Here is a 23,150-nt window from a genome sequence, read left to right on the forward strand (position 1 = left end):
TTTTGGTGTAACTTTGGCAGGCGCTTGTTGCCAAATCTGCCGCCAAATCAGAACAGGGTGGAAACAGGAAATTACTCTGAACCACCACAACAGACTGTCTTATCTGGGCCAGCCAGCAAGGACTGAAGTTCAGACTGGGGTCACTGCTTACTGTACTTTCACTTTCAGACGCTCAATGACCACATGTTAAAGGGATAGATAATAAACTTTATTTGTACAGTCATCTCAAAAGATGATGAATTGTACCTATAATCATAATCTTGATTACGAGTGCTGTGATAGATTGTACTAGGCAAAGTCCTACAGTACACACAAACAGAAAATAACTCCATAGCTTTGTGCAGGTGGCGCATTACTACACTGAGATTTTCTGAATTTTCTACTAAAGTATTTAATTGCACAGAAAGAGAGCTCATAAAATATCGGTGTCAGGACAGTTGCATGTGTCAATATGAAATCTTGGGGATTGAATCAGCAAAGACTCCTATGAAAGACACTGTCGATGTTACATTTTTGGACTGGGTGTTTTACTGCAAAATGAAATCCCCTTAAGGGTTTAAACAAGGTGAGTTTGGCACAGTCTGGTATACCTTGCCAGGTTTCTTCTTCTCGCCGATGCTTTCAGCCTCTTCATGTTCCTTGGCCCCCTGCGTCAGGTTGGTGTAGTTGGCCAGGCGATTAAGCAGAGAGGACACCTTCGGCCGAGTGTCCATCTCCTCCTGAGGTAGGGAAAAAAACAGAGGGGAGACATAGGGTGGACAGAGATAAAGAACAGAGGTGGACAGTGAGCGAAGGAGAGCAGATAAGAGTGGAGGAATGAGATAGCCGGGGGGGGGATATAGAAGAAGGGGAACGAGAAGGGAACAGACAGACAAAAGGGAGGGATATAAAGAGTAAGAGCAGGGACAGGGTATAGAAATAGCAGGCAAGCAAGGAGGGAATAAACGTAAGTGGGTGAAGAAGAAGAAAGGTGGGATGACAAGCACGGGGAGAGGCGGCAGATAAGAGGTAAAAGAGCGGGAGATAAAGAGGCATATTGAATGGCTCGTTAAAGAAGTGGGAGACAGAAGACAGAGCCGTTTCTAGGGAACTTCAACATCTATAAAAATCGAAATTATCCGCACCCACCAGCCAAATGCTGGTTTATTTTTGTCTCTGGCTTAGCAGACACATTGGCAAACAAACAGCCATCATTTATAGGCTCTGTTTTTACCCATGTGCAGTTAAACAAAACAAGAAAAGTGAGTATTTTAAGGGGAGCAGCAAATATGGCCCGATTATGGTTTTCTCTCTTCAACACAAATCAGCATTCTCAGCACGTTATTAACATGATTATGATGCTTTCATAGGATAACAGTTGTGTAAATTATGTGTTTCGAACCTCAAATAAGGCCAAGTTTCTGTCGTAGAAGTCATCGTCGTCCACCCCGTGAGTGTTGTTGATGTACACACTGGAGATTTTGGAATTTCCGTCACCTAGACACAAAGAAAGAGATTATTAGAGGGAATGTGGTATTTGACTATCTTTAAAGGACAGGTTTAGAATTTTTCTGACGTTTAGGGTGCTTTCAGGCCTAGAGTTTGCTTGCATTGGTCTAAATCAGGAACCAATTTTGTTCAGTCAGTCAAACCGATCAGAGCTGATCAGGGCAGATCGCTGTATAAGAGGAGCAGTTGCTGCAGAGGTGAGTGAAAGCTAACTTTTAGACCCAGTTCAATGAACAGTTAAGGGTGCTTTCAGACCTAGAGTTGTCTTGCTTCGGTCTGAATCAGGGACTAATTTTGTTACAAAGTTGTATAATTGCCTAGAGTTGGTTCGTGTTCTCACGGCAGCATTTACAAGCCGACCAGATCAAATGCCTTGCCCGAGAAAGCTGCTCTTGATTGGTCAGAATTTCCATGTGGGAAAAATCCAGGAAGTAAACAAAACGTTGAAGAAGAGTACACTTGCAAGATAAATGTGACACTTTCTAATGTCACAATGGAGGGACAACTACGCAGGTTGATTTTAGTGCTGCTCATCGTGGACTATATTGCTGTCATTGTGCATTTTAGGCAAACCATGCGACTGCAGTTGGTTCGGATCGAGGTTGGAACACATTCTCACCACAAATGAACCGCAACGGAGTTCGTTTGCAAGCAGACCAAGATCACCTCTTCAAGAAGGTCTCGGTCAGGTTGTTTTGGTGCACATCTGAGTGCGATTGCTGTGTTCACACCTGAACAAACAAACCGCACTTAGGGGGCAAACAAACTTGAGTTCAACTGAACCGTACCAAACAGGGCAGGTGTGAAAGCAACCCTAAAAAAAACAAGCCGGGGGCCATATAAACATATAAAAAGATTTTACTGTCTGTAATCCTCTTGTTCATACTGGCCATTCAGTAATCCTTTATTAATGTATTCCAAAGTTTTTATGATCCCTCTGTTGTTTGTGTCTGACTTTATTGTTGTTTTGAGTGCTGTTGCTGTATTTTATCTACAGTTTCTTCTGTTAAGTACTTTACAGGGTGCTATATAATATATAATTAAGTTGATTATAATATTTCCTTGTTGAGCTGCAGTGGAGGGATCATAATGGGAAAAAGACTTTCGAACAAAAAAAGACTGTGGATTTTGTCCCTTTCCCCGATCACTCACATCAAAAGGTGATTTCAACATAAATTGAACGGATTCCTTTGAAGGAATGACTATAGCAAGCGAAATGGAGCTGAAAAGATTAGCAGGGTTTACACACATGTAGGCAAATGGATTTCCATGACCAAGCATTCTGTGATTGCTGAGTATACCGCACATAGGGAGATAAATAGATCAACAGCAAAGGAAAATACTACCGACTGATAACGACTGCTATCAGGGAACAACTGAAATAAGTAAAACCTTGCTGGAAAATCTGTTGCTGTTAGTGAGCTGTTCCAAGTAGTAATAGTGTTGGCACAACTGTCACAGTGACAACCGCCATTTCCTTAAATTCTGCAGTTTTTCATTCTGGATCACTGCTGAAAACTGTAAAATAAAAATCAAATCTGCAGCTACTGTTTGGGTCTGCTTATGAAGGTAGTAAAATAATACAGACTCTGTTGTGTGAACCAAGACGGCAAACTCTATCGCCTCCCACATTGTCAACATAGTTGCGGATGTAGTTACCCAGCATATGAAAATATCAGCGGCCAAAATGTTATGTGGGAAATATGCCAAATCAGATATGTTTCCAAGACAGTTTTATTATGCAGACCAGACTTTAGGATTTTAAAACGGACATCTATTCATACACCAGAGCAGTCTAGAGTGCGTCCCCACATCTTCGGTAGTCACGCACTTCCCCAGAACGTTCTCGGTATAGTTAGGTGATGGATCAGGTTCTCCAGGATAACTTTGAATACACTGCGGGTCTCCTCATAGAACAGAGCAGACATAAGCTTCACTCAACCAAGGCAAGCCAGACGATGGTTAGCAGGCTTGGTGATTCATGGTGACGCTTGCCACACGGAGTCTTTTCCTACTTTACCTCTGACACTAAACCTACGATCAGTCACCCTGTTCAATATGCTGCTTCTTTATTAAGCTTATTTTCAAGCTATTGGGGCCCGAGCACAAATTGCCTTTTAAGGGGGCAAAAGGCCTCTTGGAGCCATGCCGCCAACCCAACAGGAAGTTTCCAGGGGTCGTACTTTAACTAACTCCTCCTACAGATTAGATCCGACTGACTGATCGACTGAATTTTGTCTGGACTATCGTAAGACCTTGGACATCAAAAGTTGCTTAAAGCTCGAGTTTTCATCGAACCATGTGACTGTGGCGAGGTGTCAAATTTCCATGTTTTGCCAACAAGCAGGAAGTGGTTTGTAACTCCAGCACACATGGCCCAATCTGTCCCGAGCATCACGTCTTATAGGCTCAAGGGCCCGAAGCCATCTACATGCATATTAGGTGTCATGGTGATTGCGCCACCTACTGGCAACAGGAAGCTTGTTTTTTCAGACACTACATGAAATTTACATGGTAGGGTCTACAACTGATTTACAGCAACATGACATGTAATTACTATGTCCTGCAGCGCCACATTGTGGAATCAGGAAGTAGTACAAAATGTAAAATAGGTCAGTGCAGCGCCAACACTCCATGGAGGATACGCCATCTCACTCCTGCCGCATCAGCCGGCGTCCTGCCAGCACCTCCGAGTTGCGCAGAGGTGTGAGGGCGCATTCGTCGCAGCTTTAATTTAATATGAAGTTTTACTGCCAGTTACATGTAGGCCGTTGGCTATTTAAAACATATGTCAAATTCTGTATGAAAAAAAGTTGAGCTTAAACCCTGCTACCCATAGCTACAAGTGAAAACAAGTGCTTTGGTTGTGCTTTGACTGCCGCGCTTCCTTTGTGCTGTATATCAAGCCTTCACTTTCCCAGGAGATTGTACCCAGCAGCAGACAGAACTGCAGATGGTGCCATTATTCTACAGCCATTACACTGAGCAATCATTTACTTCATAATAAGATTAAGTGAAAAACTTGTCTATTTCTGCTTTAATTTATCTGATTAATGTGATTCATCAATACATAAAAATAAATTGTGAAGAAGTCTTAAAGCAATGCTTGTTTCAAACTTGACTGTATAAAAACTGCAAGCCTACCCTTTAACTTTTCTCTCCCACAGACACACACACACAGTTTGATGCAACAGCAACCATGTCGCCGGTTCAGTTCCACCTCAGTCAGCATAGACCAGTGCATCAGCAGCACCTGAGTCAGCAACATGACTTCCCTCCCTGCTCCGCCACAGTCACGCCAACAGCTGCAAATGGTCGTGTGCAGGGTCACATTTCACAGAAGGTCACTTATACGTGCCGTGACTTGAGGCCCACCACAAGTTTGGGTCATTTTGTTGAAGAAATATGTGAATAAATAAATAAAAATCTTTGTTGCTGTGCTGTCCTCCCTCTCTGACGCACTTCCTGTTGTTCTACAATTTGGTCTAACTGAAGTGAAAATTAATATCCTGCAACCATGTTGATGCTGCAGATACAAGGGCAATTGATGTATTTTATTTAAAGTAGCACGTTCCTGTGTGGATTTCTCCTGAGCTGTAACTGTAGAAGTGGTTCTCAAAGAGGGGGTCCCATGGTGACAACAGATGATCAATTAAAGGGATGAAACAGACAAAAAAAAATCTCCTACAAAAAATTATGTAGATATTTTTTTAACTCTTTGCTTTATTTCTTAGTGAAATACTGAATTGTTAAATGTCTTTGGCCAAGTAAAAATCTGGGGGTACAGATATTCTTCCTTCTACCCTACATTATCACCATGAATGAAAGCTTTATAGTCCAGAAAGAAAGCTGTGTGGCACACTAGCTCATGAATCCCAAAATGCATCAGCAACTCTCACCATCTTACCAACAAACTACATTTTTAGACACACTGAGGAAAAAGTCAATAGCCATGTAAAGCAAAAAAGAGAAACAGCATTTGGCTGGTGGGTGGCAACTTCCCATCCTGCTTGCAGTCCTTCATTTGGCCACAGATAGCGAGTGTGAAACTGACTCCACACCAGCAAACAAAAACTAGCCTGTCTATATTCAGTGGCTGAAGCTACTGGTGAGGTAGGTAAAGATGAACCAACAAGCTAATCTGGCCTTTTCAATTGTTTGTCAAAAATTGAGCAGCTGATCCTTTACATCATATCCACCGGTCAACACATGCTCTATTAAAACTCCAAAAATGCTTACTAAAAATAAGAAACAAAGACATTTTGGATAAATAAAAATACACATTAGTGCACGCACACATTCAGGCATGGGATCTTCCCAAGCGTGTTCAACACCTAACCTGTTGATCAGGACAGACTGCATATCATGGATGTGAACAATGGACTCCTGCCTGATCACACCAACTTCTTCACCACCACATACAATCGTACCCAGGGCTGCAAAAATGAATTAATTAGTCAGTCTAAGCAATTTGTTACTCCTCTGTGACAATAAACTGAATATTTTTGGGTTGTGGGCAAAACACGACATTTGATGACATCATCTTGGGCTTTGGGAAACACTTAATGACCATTTACAGACCAAATAACTAATCAATTAATTGAGAAAGACAAATTAACTGTTATATTTCACTGACTCTGTGCTAATTTTGATAATTTGATGTCAAGTTGTTACAATTTATTGCTCAGGCAACAACAGCAAAATTATAATTTTTCATGTTTTTCTGACATTTTATGGCCCAAAAACGTTGGAAATAAAAGAGCATTTTCTGCATATTAATCAACAATGAAAACACTCTTTAGTTGCAGCCCTTATTTTGAAAATACTCCGAATCCAGCCTCTTAAATGTGAATAGTTTCTGGGAGGGGTTTCAGTCTTCTATGTTCATTGACAATACGGCACAGTTCAGTTCGGTACACTTTTTTTCTGTTTCCACTGTAAAAAGTTGTGGATGGTACCAATGGAACCGTTCCGTACCGTCCCCATTTTTGGTCCCCCCTCTGTTGGGGTACCTAGCACACAGATCTGGTACTACAAGGTGGAGCTGTGAACACTGCAGTCTGTTGATTTAAGAGTACTGTTTACAGTGGAAATGCTAGGGTCTAGGTACCACATCTGAAGGGTTACTTTTGGTTCCCTCTGCAGAAACTCTGCCCTCTGCTTGTATTTTGTTATTTACTGTGTTAGGGATGTTTATGGGTGTGTACCCCCACAGTGCTCAGGTGAAGTCGGGGCTTTATAAAAAGGTAGTCATTTGGTGCCAGACCGTAAGCAGCAGGCAACCAAGAGACATAGCACTAAAACTAAAATAGTGAGGCGAAACACCAAACGAGGGTGAGTCTGGAGTTGGTTTTTACTTTAACTTTTGCTGGCGAACATGTTTATAAACAGTAACCGACAATCCTGCCTAGTGTACCTTTAAAAGGAGCTCACTGACTCAGCATGATCGCTAACTCAACCTGATTTTCTAAGGCAGATTGTTCCAGAGCCTTGAGGCCCTGACTGCAAACACTCCCTTTAGCCAGGTCACTGGAACAGACAAAAGACCTCTGCCCGAGGACCCCTCGAGTACGTAACAGTGCATACAGTATAGTAATTGGTCAGAGATGGAGAAAGGCCATACAGAGCCTCAAAAGGAATTTATAAAATTGTAAAATCTTTTCTAAAACATACTGGGAGCTGGTGTAAAGAAGCTAAAACAGGAGTGATAAAAACAAGACACCATTTGCTGACATTCTTTCCATCAAGCAATTCAGGGTCTCCCACATATTCGTAAAGTTATTGCGGCCCGCCACAATATCAAAGCCTGGTGCCACATATTGATTTTCTATTTTTGAAGCTGGACTGCTCATGAGGAGCACTGTTGGAAAAGATGAACCATTCAGTTATCCACTGCAACAAAGTCTCGGAGCATGAAGCATGCTCTGGGCACAGACTGAACAGCACAATGAATCGGTGAAAGAGAACTTAGGATACTTTCACACCTGCCCTGTTTGGTTCAGCTTAATCCAACTTGCTCCCTGTAAGTGCAGTTCGTTTGGGCGAGGTGAACACAGCCATCACACTCGGGTGCGCACCAAAACAACCGGACCGAGACCTTCTTGAAGACGAACTCTGGTGCAGTTCGTTTGTGGTGAGAACGTGTTCCGACCTCGATCTGAACCAACTGCAGTCACATGATGCATTGTTTGGGTTAAACATGAGCATGTTACAGTCCTGGAGGATTATTAATGTGCACCTCCTCCTGTACTGCCTTAATATGCACATTCAGCACATCCAATGCTTCAAAACATTGTTTTCTAGTTGGAGCCGCACCTCGTTTTCAAACTGTATGGTTTGACTAAAATGAACAATGACAGCAATATAGTCCACGATGAGCAGCGCTAAAATCAACCTGCGTAGTTGTCCCTCCATTGTGACATTAGAAAGTGTCACATTTATCTTGCAAGTGTACTCTTCTTCAACGTTTTGCTTACTTCCTGGATTTTTCCCGCATGGAAATTTTGACCAATCAAGAGCAGCTTTCTTTGATCTGGTCCACTTGTAATTGCTGCCGTGAGAACATGAACCAACTCTAGGCAATTACTGAACTTTGTAACAAAATAAGTCCATGATTCAGACCAAAGCAAGAACAGCAGTCTGAAAGCAGCCTTAACCGTTCATTGCCCTGGGTCTAAAAGTTAGCTTTCACTCGCCTCTGCAGCAGCTGCTCCTCTTATCCATCTATCTGATTGGTATGGCTGATCAATTATCAACCCTGAGACTAAAAATGAACAATCTGCTGCTGAGGAATAACAAACTCATGAAGAGTTCTGCCTGCGCTGCATTCATGGACCCACAAAAACCTCTGAATTCAAAGAGGGGACACAGAATTATACCAGAATGCCTTCCTGGGCCTCAGCTACAGGGAGGCAAATTATCACTGCAATTATCACTTAATTATCAAAGTAATTAGTATTCAAACAGATTTATTGAAAAATAAAAGTACCATTTGTCCTAATTTGATGAAAACCACAATGAAAAATAGTAAAAAAAATCACCGCTAAAAACTATCCAGTGATACTTTCCGTTATGACTGCAGAAAAAAACATCCTGTCGCTGTTTAACTGCAGCGTTCACACTAAGGTTAACACAAGGGAACACAGCTGTCGGTTCATGTGTATGTTCCCCAAGAGAAGTCCTCCACCTGAGTTAAACACATCTGAGTGTAACGCCTTTGTATGTGTGTGTGTGTGTGTGTGTGAAACCAGTGAAGCAGAAAGCCACTGAAGCCAGATGCGTGCATGTCTGCAAGCTGTAAGCACATCAAATTCAGTAGCAAACTTTATTGGTGTCAAATATGATGGATCACAGAGCATTTGGCCTTTCTGAAAATAACTCTCCGCTCCTCCTGCCTCCCTTCCCCTTCATCGCCTTTCAGTATCTTGACTCATTCACGTCAACAGGAGCATTTTTCTTGTCAGCGTGCTGGTTTTCCACGGGCGTTTTTCTCCAGCCGAGACGACTACTGTGCAATTCTATCTCCGACAGTCTCCCCTCTTTGTTTCTGTGTTTAAACAACTGCAGCATCGCTCAGCCTGATCGAAGCTCAGTCGGATTAACCGGCTCCATTTCTATTTATGGAAGCTTATTAAACAACGTGGGGCATCCTCACTACTATGCAACCGCTTAAACGGATCAGCGTTGCTAATACAGTTACATCTCTCCACTGTTATAACCTCCCGTGTTGAGCCGTGTTGAGCAGCTATTCTTAAACACTTTTGGAAAGTGAGTTACTGCATGCCACACGACACCTGCACAGTCACAGAGGTCAGAGGAAGACTGTTAACCATTTTACTCATCGCAGTGTCACGGCAAGCTACACTTACTAGCTGTACCTGCTAAAACTGAGTCCATGTGAAAAGGTTTCTGCTGTCAGCTCCCATTAAGTAAAGAACTGAATCACTGTATCTGCCCTGCTGTAGGTGGGCCGGTAACAGCAGTGGGGGAAGTGAAACCTACACTATGATCACAATAGGCATACATTACAGTCATCCTATTGTTCTCAACGTCGGCTCAGTGCAGATACGTTGAACCTGGTTTGGCTGTGCACCCCTCAAGTCAACAAATAAAGAGCTTTATGATCCAGAGACATTTAAAAACAAATTGTTAAACTTGAGACAAGCATGAGGAGACACCCAAAAGAAAGCACTTCTTTTTTTACTTCCCCTGTAACTGACAGTTTGGACATATAGCTGTCTGAAACCTTGTGATCCTGGGTATCTTCCTTGCCAGTGGGAATCCCTGACTGGCCCACTCCAGAGAATACAATGTGTGGGAATCCAGCGCTCCTAGACTACCTCTATATAGCCAACAGGACAACATGAGCCAGCAGAGCCAGTGTACTGTGACAGTGTCTGTACTTGAACAAAGCGCAACCACTGATGACAGAGGATGTGAGAACTCCTGACTGAAAACTGTTACTAACTAGTAAAGTGCAGATCTCAGCCTGGTCGCCACCTGAGACGATCTCAGACACTCTAGAGAATTCTTGTAATTCCAGCAGACGCCCCACAACACGTTTGACAAGAGTCCCAGAAGCTAACAGAAATACACCCCTCGTCTATTTTGCAAAAAGCCGCAGCACGTTGCACATAGCTGATCGATTTCTCCTGCTAACAGGCACTGTATTTGAAATGTAGATATAATATCAATATGAGGACAAAGGTATTTTTAATAACTAAAACACAGCTACAAATCTTTGCTCTATCATGTCATCATAACTGGACATTTAATGTTGTCAACTTTGTCTGTAGCTACAGTACAACAAAGTAGGAAATAACAACAATAACCACAATTAAATGGACAAAACAGCTTCCGCTTGTGAAATACTCCAGGTGTGGTAGGCTATGACGCCATGCGGCAGACGGAGCAAAACCAGGTCGCAGCCATGGCAGCCGGAAAACAGCAAAGTTGCGCCCAGTGTAACTGTCCCTCACACCTTCATTACTGTCAAGATGGCAGCAAAGACAACAAAAAAAAGGGACTTATTCATCTCATATTGTGTCTAACGTAGTGGATCATAACATCTGCAGATGCTGCTGTTCAAAATGAGACCATACTTTTTTTGGGATGTCAGTTCTGTGCCACAACAAAGGCCAAAATGGGGCCTGCAACAGACCGTAAGGCTTGTTCTTAGTCGAGCCAATTTTTGGAAATCTTGCAGCTCCTACTGGCCAAATAAGAGGAGTGAGGAGTCAGCAGTCAGTGACGGTATAAAACAATCAATAAAACATGTTTTATCAACAGCTGTGAATCACTGCAACCACGAGAGGTCATTATTGTGCACACAAAATATTAGGCTGATTGGTCCAGTAGCAAACAAACCAAGAAGCAACCTCTGTGGCTAAAATATGAAGCTAACATGAAAGTGCCAAAACCTGCAGTTCATTAAATGGCCACTTGAGGCTGACTCCAAGAGCGAGTCAATCCCCATAGACCTCCAAGTTTAAGTGCAACTTTACAGCAGAAAAAACATGTTTACAGCCTGGTACAAAAAAACTGTTTTAGTCTCTACAGCTAATGTCAACATTCATGACAACTGTACAGGGTGTGGATGTTTATATAACTCACCAGTTTACATTTTATCAAGGCTTAAAGTTACACATAATTAAGGGATACTTTGAGTGGCAGTCTATCTGCCGATAGTGTCCTTGGCTCACCCCTCCACAGCACCACCCACTAACCTAAATATGGTCACTTCTGGCAACAAAAAAACAAGATGGCAACAACCAAAATGCAGAATTTGAGGTTTCAAAAAGGGAGGCCCCACACCAATCACGGTGGCTATGTCCTTTATCTTTACTGTCTATAGGCCTATTTGGACGGGAGTAGTTTAACGTGGAGACGTGGGGTAAAGTAATTATTACCAGGGATTTTAGTCTCGTCCGAACGCACCATTGCCTGTAATCATTACGGATAATGTCAGTAAAAATTACGGCGACTTTTACCTTCTGTAAAACGGTCCAGAGAAAATACGTCGGGTAATATTAATCCTGTGCGAACGCGATCCTCTGTAAAAATGTATGTAAATATTTCGTTACGTCCTGTTTACAACCATTTTTCCGCGTTTACAAGTAGTTTTCCGCGTTTTTCCGATGATGGCGTTTCTTCTAATGATCACATAGCCCTACGTGGGAGACCAATCAAAAAGGTCGAGAAGACAGCACTTTTCAGAGCCATGAGACTTCTGGTTGTGTTAGGCAGGCCCAATATAAATCCATATTGCTAATCGTTGTGTACACACAATCCTGATCATTGGCAATATTTCATATTGGGCTAATCATTAATTATTATTATCTTTCAGCTGGTGCTTACAGGAAGCAATGCAGCATGCACATGCACACAGGGGAGTGACGCCAGGGCGCAAATCGAGTTACCACTCCCATCTCTGGTAGAATTACGGAGATTTTTTGTCCTGTGCGAATCGGACATTTATATTACAGACATCCTGTGGTAAACTGACATTAGTCCACATCCCTATGTCAAACTAATGCCGTCCGAATAGTACTTATGGAACAGACAGATGCAAACACACATGCACACCCACGACTTGGCGGGGGGATAATAACCTGTAATTATTACAGTGATGGTTCCTATAGACTACATCATGCCAATCTTAAATTCCAGATCCTTGACGCTTAGGTTACCTTCAAATGTCAAGTATCCTGGATTGGTGTTTCCACCTTTGTACCACAAGTATTATAACCCACATTCATTAACCTCAGAGGTTAATTTTGCTTTATAGCTGTGATATGGATCCTTTAGCAACTTAGATGCAGTACGTGATATGTTGCTTTGGGTAGTAAGACAATTGTAACCTCTGACTGACAAATAAGAGACTTAAAAGATCCTGAATCAAAATCTAACAACATAATCTTGTTTGTGTTTTTAGGGACATTTTCCACTTAACTGCCACTGCTTTTTCTACAAAGAGTTTCAGCAACATGGCATTCAAACTGCAGCCAATCTGTACAAGGACTTTTTTAGTGTTAAGGAGGGGGCCACATTACATGCTTTCTTCTAACGCAGTGTACCAGGAGGGAGGAGTGGCTGTCTTACATGTCTCAAACATATGGATTAAAGAGTGAATTCACTGAGGCAATCTAAGTAGCAGGATTAGACACAGAGTGAGAGGTTGGTATGCAGGCTGGGTGCGTGATCTGCTTTTTATTTCTCAACGCAGGAAGCACTTCACTCAGTCCACCATGAAAATAATAAACACACCTAGAAAGGTATATTTTAAACATGTCAAGTCTTGTAAAGAGTACCTTAAAACAACACATCATGTGTACATGGGTATGTGTTCTTCACCTTGATCCACATTGCTGTGGTCCGGCGTTTCCGCCCCTCCCGCAGTCGTCGTCCAACCTCCAGACGCATCACTGAGTGGGTCACTTCGATTGACGCTTTCCCTGGAGCCGAAGCGCACGCGGGCACCGGAGCGGGAGCTGATGTCAGGCGACGTGTCGGACAGCCCCGGGAGGTCCTCCGCCTTAGTGGGCGTCACCGTGAAGCGCACCGATGCCATGGCAACTCACTTGGAAAAAAGCAGAGAGGGAAGAGGGGGGCGTTGCGTGGGACGCAGGAGGAGAAGGATGGGGTTGAGGAGGAGTCAAGGACGAGCTGGCGGGGCTGTGCTGACCTGAGCTGAGCTGAGCTAAGCTAGGCTAGGCTAGGCTATCTCCCAGGTGATGCTGAGGTAACGGCGGCCTCTACAATTTGTTCTTTTGCTGCTGCGATTCTCCATTGGAGCAAAGTGGTCGGCTGCCACCAGGCATGTGAAAGAGGATCTGCAACAGGTCTCGTTCTGTGTCTACGAGTGTCTTTCTGATAGTGTTTAAAATGTAGTGGATTACTGAGTGACACAGAAGTACAGCTTCCTTAAATGTGTGAATGTGTAGCGTACCAGCTCAAAGCAGCTATCAGAGATAAGTACTCAAACACAAAAAGTTGAAATCTTTCCCTTCTTCCAATTAAACAGATATGAAATAGTGTTTCTGCGCTTTGTACAGTATTTTCTCTCCCCACAGTGTTTCTAGATTCCTGTGGATAAGGACTACGGCTCAGGATAGCAGTCGCATAGTGTGTCAAGCTCGGCTCCCTCTGTGCCTAAAATCTGTCTGGCATGCACCTTGGAGATAAAAATGTCTTTCTAATGATAGCAACCAACAGTGGACCAAACCAGGGAGGGGAATGCCATTGTGGGAAGAAAAGTCATCAGAGGGAAATGGTTGAGATAAGAGAGAAGAAAGGAGAGCAGAGATTAGTTTACACAGCAAAAACTGGCCCAGATGTTAGTGAAAGGAACACAGTATCTTGAAGTGTGAGTAGGTTACATAATGGTGAATAAAAGAAGAAAAAGCCGCAACAATCTTTGTATAACTACTTGAAAAGATAATCAGTCAAACACAGTATTACAATGCTTCCTCTGTAGTATCATAAAATAAATCCATGCACAGAAGAAAAGAAGCACTGGAGGTTTTCAGGGTGTCTACAGGTATCAGACACTTACATTTAATGCTTTTTAAGATCATTTTAAGATCATTTTCAATCAAATTAAAGACTTATTTTGAGGGATGCATGTTAGATTTCTTGCTGCTATCTTTTTTGGCCAATAACCGATACTGATATCAATTTATCCACTTTTTCCCCCACCTAATTTTAAGCCCTTTTTAGACAGGAATTGTGCAAATTTGCAGGAAAGCCCAATCAGGCTTCGTTCAGCATTGGCAGTATAAAAACAAAATCGGGGAGTGCGGCAAAATGCCACCTACTTTTGTTTATACAGAATGCACCATTTTCGGGGCAATGGGGGGCGTGAGCAAGTAACAAAACGTGTAGCTCAACGTGTGACATAACCAGTGATGTGGGAGGGAAGCCGCAGCTGGTCAGTCCTTCAGCCATTCTCTCGTAAGTTGCGAGGACAAGGAGGGCGCGCAATTCCTTGTCTCCCCAGTTGCTCATCTTTACAGTGTCTGTCAGGTTTGTCAGCTGCTCACTAATTCCTGCTATCAGCTGTTTCCTGTTTATCCACCACCAGTGCGGCGTCATCAGCTCCTCCCACAAATCCCTCAGTCCCTCGGTCTTTTTAAACCAAAAGGGTTCCGCCAATATGACTACCCTACGAGGCAGAAAATTGGGTACCTCGGATCAACCCGCCAATCCGAGTCTGTGTGTCTAAACGCTCACAGCTTGCCGGCAAAATGGTCCAACACTCGCGGAAAATCTGGCACCGTAAATGGGGCTAGTATTTGCCTGTTGAAGTGGATCGGTCCACCTTGCAGAAAAAGATGCAGTGGGCTACAGTTATTAAGTCATTATAAACAATTCAGCTGTGTCTTATAATAAAGAGATACTGATGGATTCCCATTTATTTTCCTACCCTACAGGGAGGTCAAAGGTCAGCCGCAGAATGACAGAACTTGAGCAGGTAGGGATTTTGAGTCTTGCTCAAGAACACCATCAAACCACCCCACCTATTTAAAAGTAGCCTACCATAATAACTGTATGTAACTAAGCTTCTTTAATCTATATAGTATCCCTTAATAATTATAAATATTGTCCAGGAATCTTTAAACTGTTACTAAAAAACCCAGCCTTCCACAAAAAAAGAAAGAAATTGGGATAAATAAATAATTAACACTTCAAATACGAGACTAGACTTTCATTTGAAATAAATTGTTCTCACTTAACCTGGGGCCATTTATGTTACGAATGTCTGAAAAGCGGATTAGGTTGGCTAAATAGGGATGTTTACCTTAGGCTTTTATGTTGGAATATGGTTATTACAGTTCAACAGGTGAGTGCAAATATACGTAAAATTCAGAGGTTTGTAACACCAGAAGTCTTAACAGAGAAGAGCTTGACATTTTTGGACAAAAAGACATTAAAAGATTAAATATTTGTGGCGATTAAGACCTCACAAATTCAAAATTTGGACTATTTAATGAGTTCTAAGGCCCCTATTTCAAAGGACCTACAGACTTCCTGTTTCCTGGTAAAGGATCTGCCGATAACAGTCACTTCAAGTCCGCCTGTGTGCTCTAAAGGCAACAAATGCAGGCTTCAACATGCCCCTCTATATGACAAAAGGTCACTAAAAACTGGGCACTCTGAATATCACACCCTTTATTGATTTTAGTCATGTTCAGTTTCCTTTAACTTTCATATATATTGTAATGAATTAACCAAGCTACATTTTTTGACAGGTTTATTATCCTTTCACAACAATATCTCTCTGAATGAAGTTGTAAAACAATAACCAGTATGAACCACCACATTGTCGGTCCGTGTGCCTCGCAGGTGCAAAGTCAACCACGCAATGCACACCTTCGTCTTGGGGAAGAAAGTGACAAGACAGGTGGGTACAGCGGAGCTGTTGTTTTAGCTCAGTTCATAATTTAATTATTAAAAGGAGAGCGGTTCCAACCGGTTGTGCCAGTAGCTGCTGGCTATTTCCTCTCGCTCTGCATGCAGAGGCACAGCACATTTTCCAGTTTTATAATGCTCCCTGCTTCACGCGCTTTGTCCGTCCACACTCGGGATGGACAGGAGGCGAGACGGCCGGATAAAGGGAGCAGTGACACTCGTCTTTCCCGTTCAACTGGAAAAGCTCGCTGGGAAGAGGGGGGGGGTTATTTTCACAAACTTCCACTCAGGTTTGGGCGACTCGGTGGGGGAGCAGAGGCCTATCCCAGCATGCATTGTGTAAAGAGGCTGTGAAACACCCCGGAGATGTTATTAGTCTAGACAAACACATTCACACCTACAGGCAATTTAGGAGCCTCCAATACAACTCAATGGTCTTTAGACTGAGCTGGACACATGCAAATCTCCCCACTCTTGTTATCTCCTCCCAAACATCTCCGCTCTGTAACACACTGTTCCAGCCACACAAACCTGGTGATACATCTAGGTACATTTTCCCATGGTGTGTTATCAATACCTTGGCACAGACATCGCAACACATGTGACACATGAGGCAAGGGTGTTTCCTTTTTTAACTGCACACATTTGCTCCCTCCTCCTCGTGTGCTAATACAGATGTGATTACTATAAAACCTCAAGTTTCCTCTTTCTGTCTATTGTTGGTGTAAGCAGGACTAATCCAGCTTGAAAGCTTCAGAACATTTTGTTCTTTTTTATGGCCATTCAGCACTGATTTTTGCTTTTTTGATTTAAGATGGTTTTTTTTGCATGTTGGAGGGCTGTTTTGCTGCTCGGTTACACAAATGTCTTTTTGCATATTGCAGAGCACCAAATTAGCATGAGAGGCGGTGCTGTAGTTCCAAAGTGGTCAAGTGTAGTTCCCTAACACCTTAAACAACTACCTTTGGAGGATGTGAAATTAATATGTGAGATGAAACTCATATCACCTTGCACAAAAATAGACATATTGTTAAAACAGGATGTTTCCTGTTTCTTAAATGGTGTTTTAAGGGTGTATGTTGCATAATTTCTGACTTTTTATCTGAGTTTTATGATGAGTAAATGGTTGTAATGCAGCTGTTATTTCACATTAAGTTACAGGTTTTTCAGCATATGCATCAGACAGTTAATCAGCAGCCCTTAACCCAAAATACCGCATCACAGCACCAGTATAAACCCCCAAAATACTGTCGCAATTATTATGTATAACAAAAGTCATAACAAGGAGATGATGCAGTCTTACCTAGCTGTCAATGCTGTCACGAGTAGTCACGTTAATTCAGCTCTAATCAATATGACCCAGAGGGACACACATATAGCCAAACACGCCTTCATTAATTAGGATAAACATCCCCTTAATTAGTCCCGAGCAGCAGCTTAAGCAAAGCCGCGTTGATAGTGATCCTCGCTTGCTAACTGCCACTCAGTTGCCACAGTAAGCCAATTAAGCTAGCCATAATAATTCTGGCTTGAACCGGTCAGTAAACACCTCCCGATACAGGCACAGGAGCTGGCGTTGTTGTCGTAATAATCAAATTGGGAGTAGATGTTTCGACTTGAGCGTGGAGCATTTTAACGTGAGAGGGAATGCGGCATCTGTCTGGAGCTGCGGTTTCAGGGTTCAGCTCAGAAACGCATTTGAAACCGGCTAAAATCACAGAGTCGCGCAGTTGATATGGGGTAAACTGGTGGAGTAATTAGCCTGTTATTAGTGAAGTTGTGGTTTTCGTGCTAATAAAGCGTCACGTAATGGACAGCGGCACGCCAGGCGCTGAGGCATCACTTGGGTAGCTGTAGGTACCCGGGGGTTGTGTCGGGTGAGGTGGTCTCGGGCGCTTCGCTCCAGTCGGTACAGCTAGCCGAAGCTAACGTTAGCCAGAGGCTAGCCATGCTGCTGATAAAACTCCGCGGACCTCCAGCTATTTCACTGACAGCGACAAACCGCCCACTGAAAAATGTCAAACCGTACACGTTAGTCACATAAAGCGCATACCTGGCTCAAGTTCCCGTTAAAGGACGCTTCCACCATATGGCTGTTTTCAGTTACATCTGGGAAAATTTGGCTCCTCTCCCAGGTTTTCTCGGCACTTTTTTTGTCCAACCGACCCAACAAAAAAACATTCGAGCGCGTTTGGCTCGTCCTATTTCACTTGCCGTCGTTCCAACGGCCGGCGCATGCGCGATGACGAACAAGCGGCCGACGCTGGCTGGTAGATGTAGTCTTTAAAGGTTAGACAATGATAGGCTCGGTTTTAACAGCTTTCTAGTGCTTCTTGCTTTGAATTTATCTCTTAAATTCAATAATATATTATAAATAATTTTAATAATGATGACGTTCATGCCAGTTTGAATAGAAACATGAGAGTAAAGCGGATTAATGGTACAAAGTAGTGTCACCCCTGGTACATGTACTTGAGTATCTCCATTTTATCGTACATTATAGTTGTGCTCTGCTACATTTATCTTGCAGCTGTATTATAAAACATTTTAAAAAGTGTAGCCTGTGATTAGCTTACAAAATACAATTTTAAGTGCCCCCCAAAATGTCACTTACACATTTTTGCATCAGTGTTTACGATCCAATAACGTGATATATCATCATATGAGTCCCTGTGGCCATTTTGTGGCAGAAGTAGTACATAAATTGTTGATTCTTTAAATATATTTTTGCTGTTGATAATTCTGTACTTTTACTTTGACTTAAGTAGGGTTTTTTACAGTGGTGTTTTAGTTTACTAAAAAAATTGAGTAGCCTACTTCTTCCACCAAGTTAATGTGTATGTGTGGTTCCTCAAATCCTGTGAGTAAATTCTTTATTTTACTCCATCGGGGGAATTTTTCAGAAGTCAACATTGATCGGAACATATGCAGGATATAAAATATAACAGCGACATTCCCCGTTATCATAAAAATCTAATTACGACATCTTTTGCAGTGCATGTTACCACAAAAATATGTAATACAAAACTTGGAGGTGTTCTGTAATTTGTGTATTTCTTAAGGAGACTTAAATGGGTTGAAATTTAGTGACTGTGAAGGCCGTAACATATGATTCACACTGTTGTCATGGGCTACTCATAAAACTGTTCACTACGCCCGCATGCTTTGTATGAAAGCATCTGCATTTGTAATGTTTCTACAGTTTCTATTCTTTAATCTGTCATCCAGCTGGATTTATGCACACACACAAACCATTATAAACCATTAACAAAACATTTATTCAGCATTAAAACAAAATGATCCCATTATCCTTAAATGAATGCCAACAAATAGCAGTAATAAAAAGAAGACCCATAATATCATCAACAGCTGATGACCATTAACTGAGCATTAACAGCCCCATACATTTGGGTGAAACTGAGGACAAGTCCTGGTCGCACGTTCACAAGTTGTGATCCTGAATGTGTTGTTTGACTTTCTGCTTTACAGTCCCATCTTCGCCTTCATCCCTCCATCCATCCCTCCATCTCTCGCCTCCGTCTCTCCACTTCTCTCTCACAGGACAGGTCTGGGCTGCTGGGTGAGCAGAAGGCCGAAGCGTTTCTTCACTACCACCCGGTGTCGGGAGAACTTGTCATCTGGGGAGAAGCGAGCCGGGTGGGCTGAGCTGGTGGGCTGCCCATCAGGACTAATCTTCTGTTGGTGACGAAGAAGGAAAGAGAAAAGAAAACACTTGATTTCAGCACTTGGAGATCATTTTAAAATCTTTTTTAGGCAACAACAGATCAACAAATCCACTTTGTGGTGTTAAAGGTCCAGTTTGTAGGATTTACGGGGATATATTTGCAGATATGGAATAAAATAAGTATGTTTTCTTAAGTGTATAATCACCTGAAAATACGATTCATCATGTTTTAATTACCTTAGAATGAGCCGTTTATATCTACATAGGGAGCGGGCCCGCATCTTCATTGATTTCCATGTTTCTACAGTAGCCCAGAACGGACAAACCAAACACTGGCTCTAGATAGGGCCATTCATGTTTTCATGTCTGCCACCATAGTTAGCGGCCCCTTTGTGAGGAGCGTGTCAGGAAAGAAGACTGATTTTTAATGTGAAAATGCTTCATTTGGAGTTTTTGCCAGTTTAAATAACCCAGTCCATTTTTTTGGAGAGGAAGCAAACTCTTTGGATAATTTGGCTCCCGGTTAAAAAAAAAAAAAAAAAAAAAAACTCCTAGATGTCTGGATCTCAAATTATCAGAGAAAAAGCTGAGCACACATTTGCAGGTCCTAGGCTAGAGATCTATCTCCAACATGCTGAACAGTGTTGTAGAAACAGGTTTAAAATCACTTGGTGTGTCTATTTTGGAGAGGAAGAGACTTCTGGATAATTCAGCTAATGACATAAACCTCCTGAACAATGATCACTGAAGGAATTCTAACCAGGAAAAGTTTTAGCTGGTTGCAATCTGCAGTCCTCACCACTAGATGTCTCTAAATCCCCCTAAATCGTACACACTGTTCCTTTAGTAAGTAAAAGGGTGTAAAGGGTGCAACATAAATGAATGTTTAATGACATGTGACTTCTTTTGCTGAATATTTATTTGTTGTGTTATTATTTTTTATGTTACTTTATTCCTTATCTCGTTGACTTTTTTATTCTGCTGTTATTTTCTCTATCTTTTGCCTGTGTCTTAAAAGGTATCTATCAATAACATGTATTATTATTATGTACTATTTGTATATTATAGGGCTGCAAGTATAAATTTTATTAGAATTAAGTCTGTCCAGAATTCTCTTGATTAACTCATTAGCCCCTTTTACACTTGCCAGATTTCCAGCGAATGTTGGGCTGTTCTGCCGGCAAGCTGCGAGCGTTTAGACACACAGAGCCGGATTGGCGAGTTGATCCGAGGTGCCCAATTTTCCGCCTCGTAGAGTAGTCATATTGTCGGAACCTTTTTGGTTTAAACAGACCGAGGCGCCCTTCCGCCATGGGAGGGGCTGTTGATGACGCCGCACGTGTGAGCTACTGGCGGTGGATAAACAGGAAACAGCTGATAGCAGGAATTATTAAGAGGGAAACGCAAACCTGACAGACACTGTAAAGATGAACAACTGGGGAGGACAAAGAATTGTGCACCCTCCTTGTCCTCGCAAACAAAGAGGCCATTAACCGTCAGATGACGGGGACAGTGAAGGACGAGCCAATTTATGAGAGAATCGCCAAAGGACTGACCAGCCACGGCTTCCCTCCCACGTCACTGTTTATGTCACACGCTGAGCTACATGTTTTGTTACTTGCTCACGCCCCCCATTGCCCTGAAAAAGGTGCATTCTGTATAAACAAAAATAGGTAGGCGGCATTTTGCCGCACTCCCTGATTTTGTTTTTATACTGCCAATGCTGAAAAAAGACTGATTGGGCTTTCCTGCAAATTTGCACAATTCCTGTTTAAAAGGGGCTACTAATAGTTTATTATATAAATCTTGAGAAAATAGCCACATGTGCCTTTCACAAACTCTTCAAATCCCCTTTTTCCCCCAAATTTTATTTATTTATTTAATTTTTGAAGACCAACAGGCCAAAACCCCAAAATAGTTTATTTGAAATGACATAAAACAAAGAAAAAACTGCTAGAAACACAGAATGTTTGGCATTTTTGCCCAACAATTGATTCAAACAACTAATTGATTACATTAAAATGTTATCGATTAAGTGTATCAGTCAACAATTTGTTTCTGCTCTCGTGTTGTTCTGTAATTACAATAACTTACTCTGCATGTAATAACTTCCATTAAGTCTGTAATGTAGCAATAAATTATATGCCAAGCTTGTGTGTGTGTGTGTGTGTGTGTTGTGTTAATTATGACAACTTCAACATCTGACTTCAAAGTTTTTGTGATGTTTGCAATGTGGGTCTTTATTTCAGTCATAGTTGTTTGCCTCAGCTCTAAAACCATGTGAGAAATCCTTATGTGATGGCATGAAGAAGAATCTGATTATAAATTGATTAAAAAGTACAGGATGCTGTGGAGATATCAATGTATTCCCAGAGCCTATCATATTTATATCATGGAACTGACATATGTAGCATGTTTTACAGATTATATGACAGGCAGCTTTTTTTTTTTTTTAATAGAGCTAAACATGGTTTCTGTTAGCTTGTAGTGTGTATTTATATGGATGTTTAGACATGCAAACAAAATTAAAATAACTTTCAGTTGCAACCCGACTTTTCTGTCAGCTTTGGCTCATTTCATTTAATACTTTTTACCTTATTAAAGACAACACTGTCTGATGATATCGATTGTGATAAGTTTTAAAAGCCCTCACCGTTTTATTCACGTTTGTGTTTGATTTTAACAAGATAGCTAGCTGCTAGCTGACTAGCTAATCTCAAAATAACGTGTATCAACGTTCATTTAAAGCTCGAGGAATGAGTTTTATTTCTTAAAATAAGAGCCAGAGCATATTTAAACTGAGGTGAAACTACTTTACAAAGGAAGTAAACTGTATTAAAACAGAGTAAAGTTGGAGGATGTAAACACAACGCTAACGTTACCTTCAGAGTGTAGACTCTGTCTCCGTTCTCATTCAGGTAAAACTGCAGAAACATCTCGACGATAACTTGTTTTAAAGCTTCAAAATATGTCGACGAGGTTGTTTTATAGCGACAAAATCACACAAGTTGCAGGTAACACGCTTTTTTTCTTCTGAAATCCACGTGCGGCGGAGTTTCTCCTCGCGCAGAGCAAAGCGGATATCCGGTGTAGAGTTTAGGGCGCTCGGCATCCTGGGAAATTGTGTTTTATAATATAATAGCGTGTTAAACGCCCCAAAGCGAAATTTCCGAGTTGTATGTGAGAAAAATAAAACGCTTTGAGTGTGAGGGTTTGTTCTTGAGTTTGGAAATAGAAGTTATTAACCAAAACTCCACTTTCTGGAGCTTTCAGCCACATGTGTGGTCTTCACCAGGATGAAGTTTGCCCAGTTGCTATGGAGATGGTCAGTTGTCATCACGTGACCTACGTATGGTGCTTTTCACACGTAATATTATATTTAAAAAACAGCCTATAATATTTTTATTTTTAATATAAGCAGAATTCTCTAAAATGCATTTTTAAAATTTTTTATCTACGCAACAAAACAGTAAAAAAAAAAAAAAAAAGTGAGAATTAAATATCACCTGGCACATCAATAACTTTCATCATTACAACCACATGTGCATTTTGTGCCACTTCATACATT

General features: G+C 41.8%; 2 protein-coding genes across 3 annotated transcripts in view; both read right to left on the bottom strand.

Moving 5' to 3' along the window:
* Positions 1–18,127, bottom strand: part of slc12a6 (solute carrier family 12 member 6) — a 41,980-nt gene extending 23,853 nt beyond the window's left edge. Inside the window, exons 1-4 of one of the 2 annotated variants that reach the window (XM_033609304.2) lie at positions 17,951–18,127; positions 12,841–13,681; positions 1,382–1,476; positions 591–719 (exon numbers count right to left, since the gene is read on the bottom strand). In XM_033609304.2, coding sequence (XP_033465195.1) covers positions 591–719; positions 1,382–1,476; positions 12,841–13,057 — 441 coding nt within the window. In that variant the 5' untranslated portion in view covers positions 13,058–13,681; positions 17,951–18,127. The remainder of the gene's footprint in view (positions 1–590; positions 720–1,381; positions 1,477–12,840; positions 13,682–17,950) is intronic. The other variant, XM_033609306.2, reaches the window with a different exon arrangement.
* Positions 18,128–19,151: 1,024 nt separating this feature from the next.
* On the bottom strand, positions 19,152–22,674 carry nop10 (NOP10 ribonucleoprotein homolog (yeast)). Its single transcript, XM_033652066.2, has 2 exons — positions 22,465–22,674; positions 19,152–19,593 (listed from the first exon to the last, which is right to left on the bottom strand). The coding sequence occupies exons 1-2, from the start codon at positions 22,516–22,518 to the stop codon at positions 19,453–19,455; spliced, it is 195 nt and encodes a 64-aa protein (XP_033507957.1). The 5' UTR covers positions 22,519–22,674; the 3' UTR covers positions 19,152–19,452.
* Positions 22,675–23,150: the final 476 nt, after the last annotated feature.

The sequence above is a fragment of the Epinephelus lanceolatus genome, chromosome 22 (assembly GCF_041903045.1).
Source record: "Epinephelus lanceolatus isolate andai-2023 chromosome 22, ASM4190304v1, whole genome shotgun sequence".
NCBI lineage: Eukaryota > Metazoa > Chordata > Actinopteri > Perciformes > Serranidae > Epinephelus > Epinephelus lanceolatus.

Bases quoted from the DNA above. Each gene is read 5' to 3' on its own strand.
- nop10 (XM_033652066.2), bottom strand. From the start codon at position 22,518: ATGTTTCTGCAGTTTTACCTGAATGAGAACGGAGACAGAGTCTACACT. The intron at 19,594-22,464 runs GTAACGTTAGCG...CGTCACCAACAG, and splicing joins ACAGAGTCTACACTCTGAAG to AAGATTAGTCCTGATGGGCA.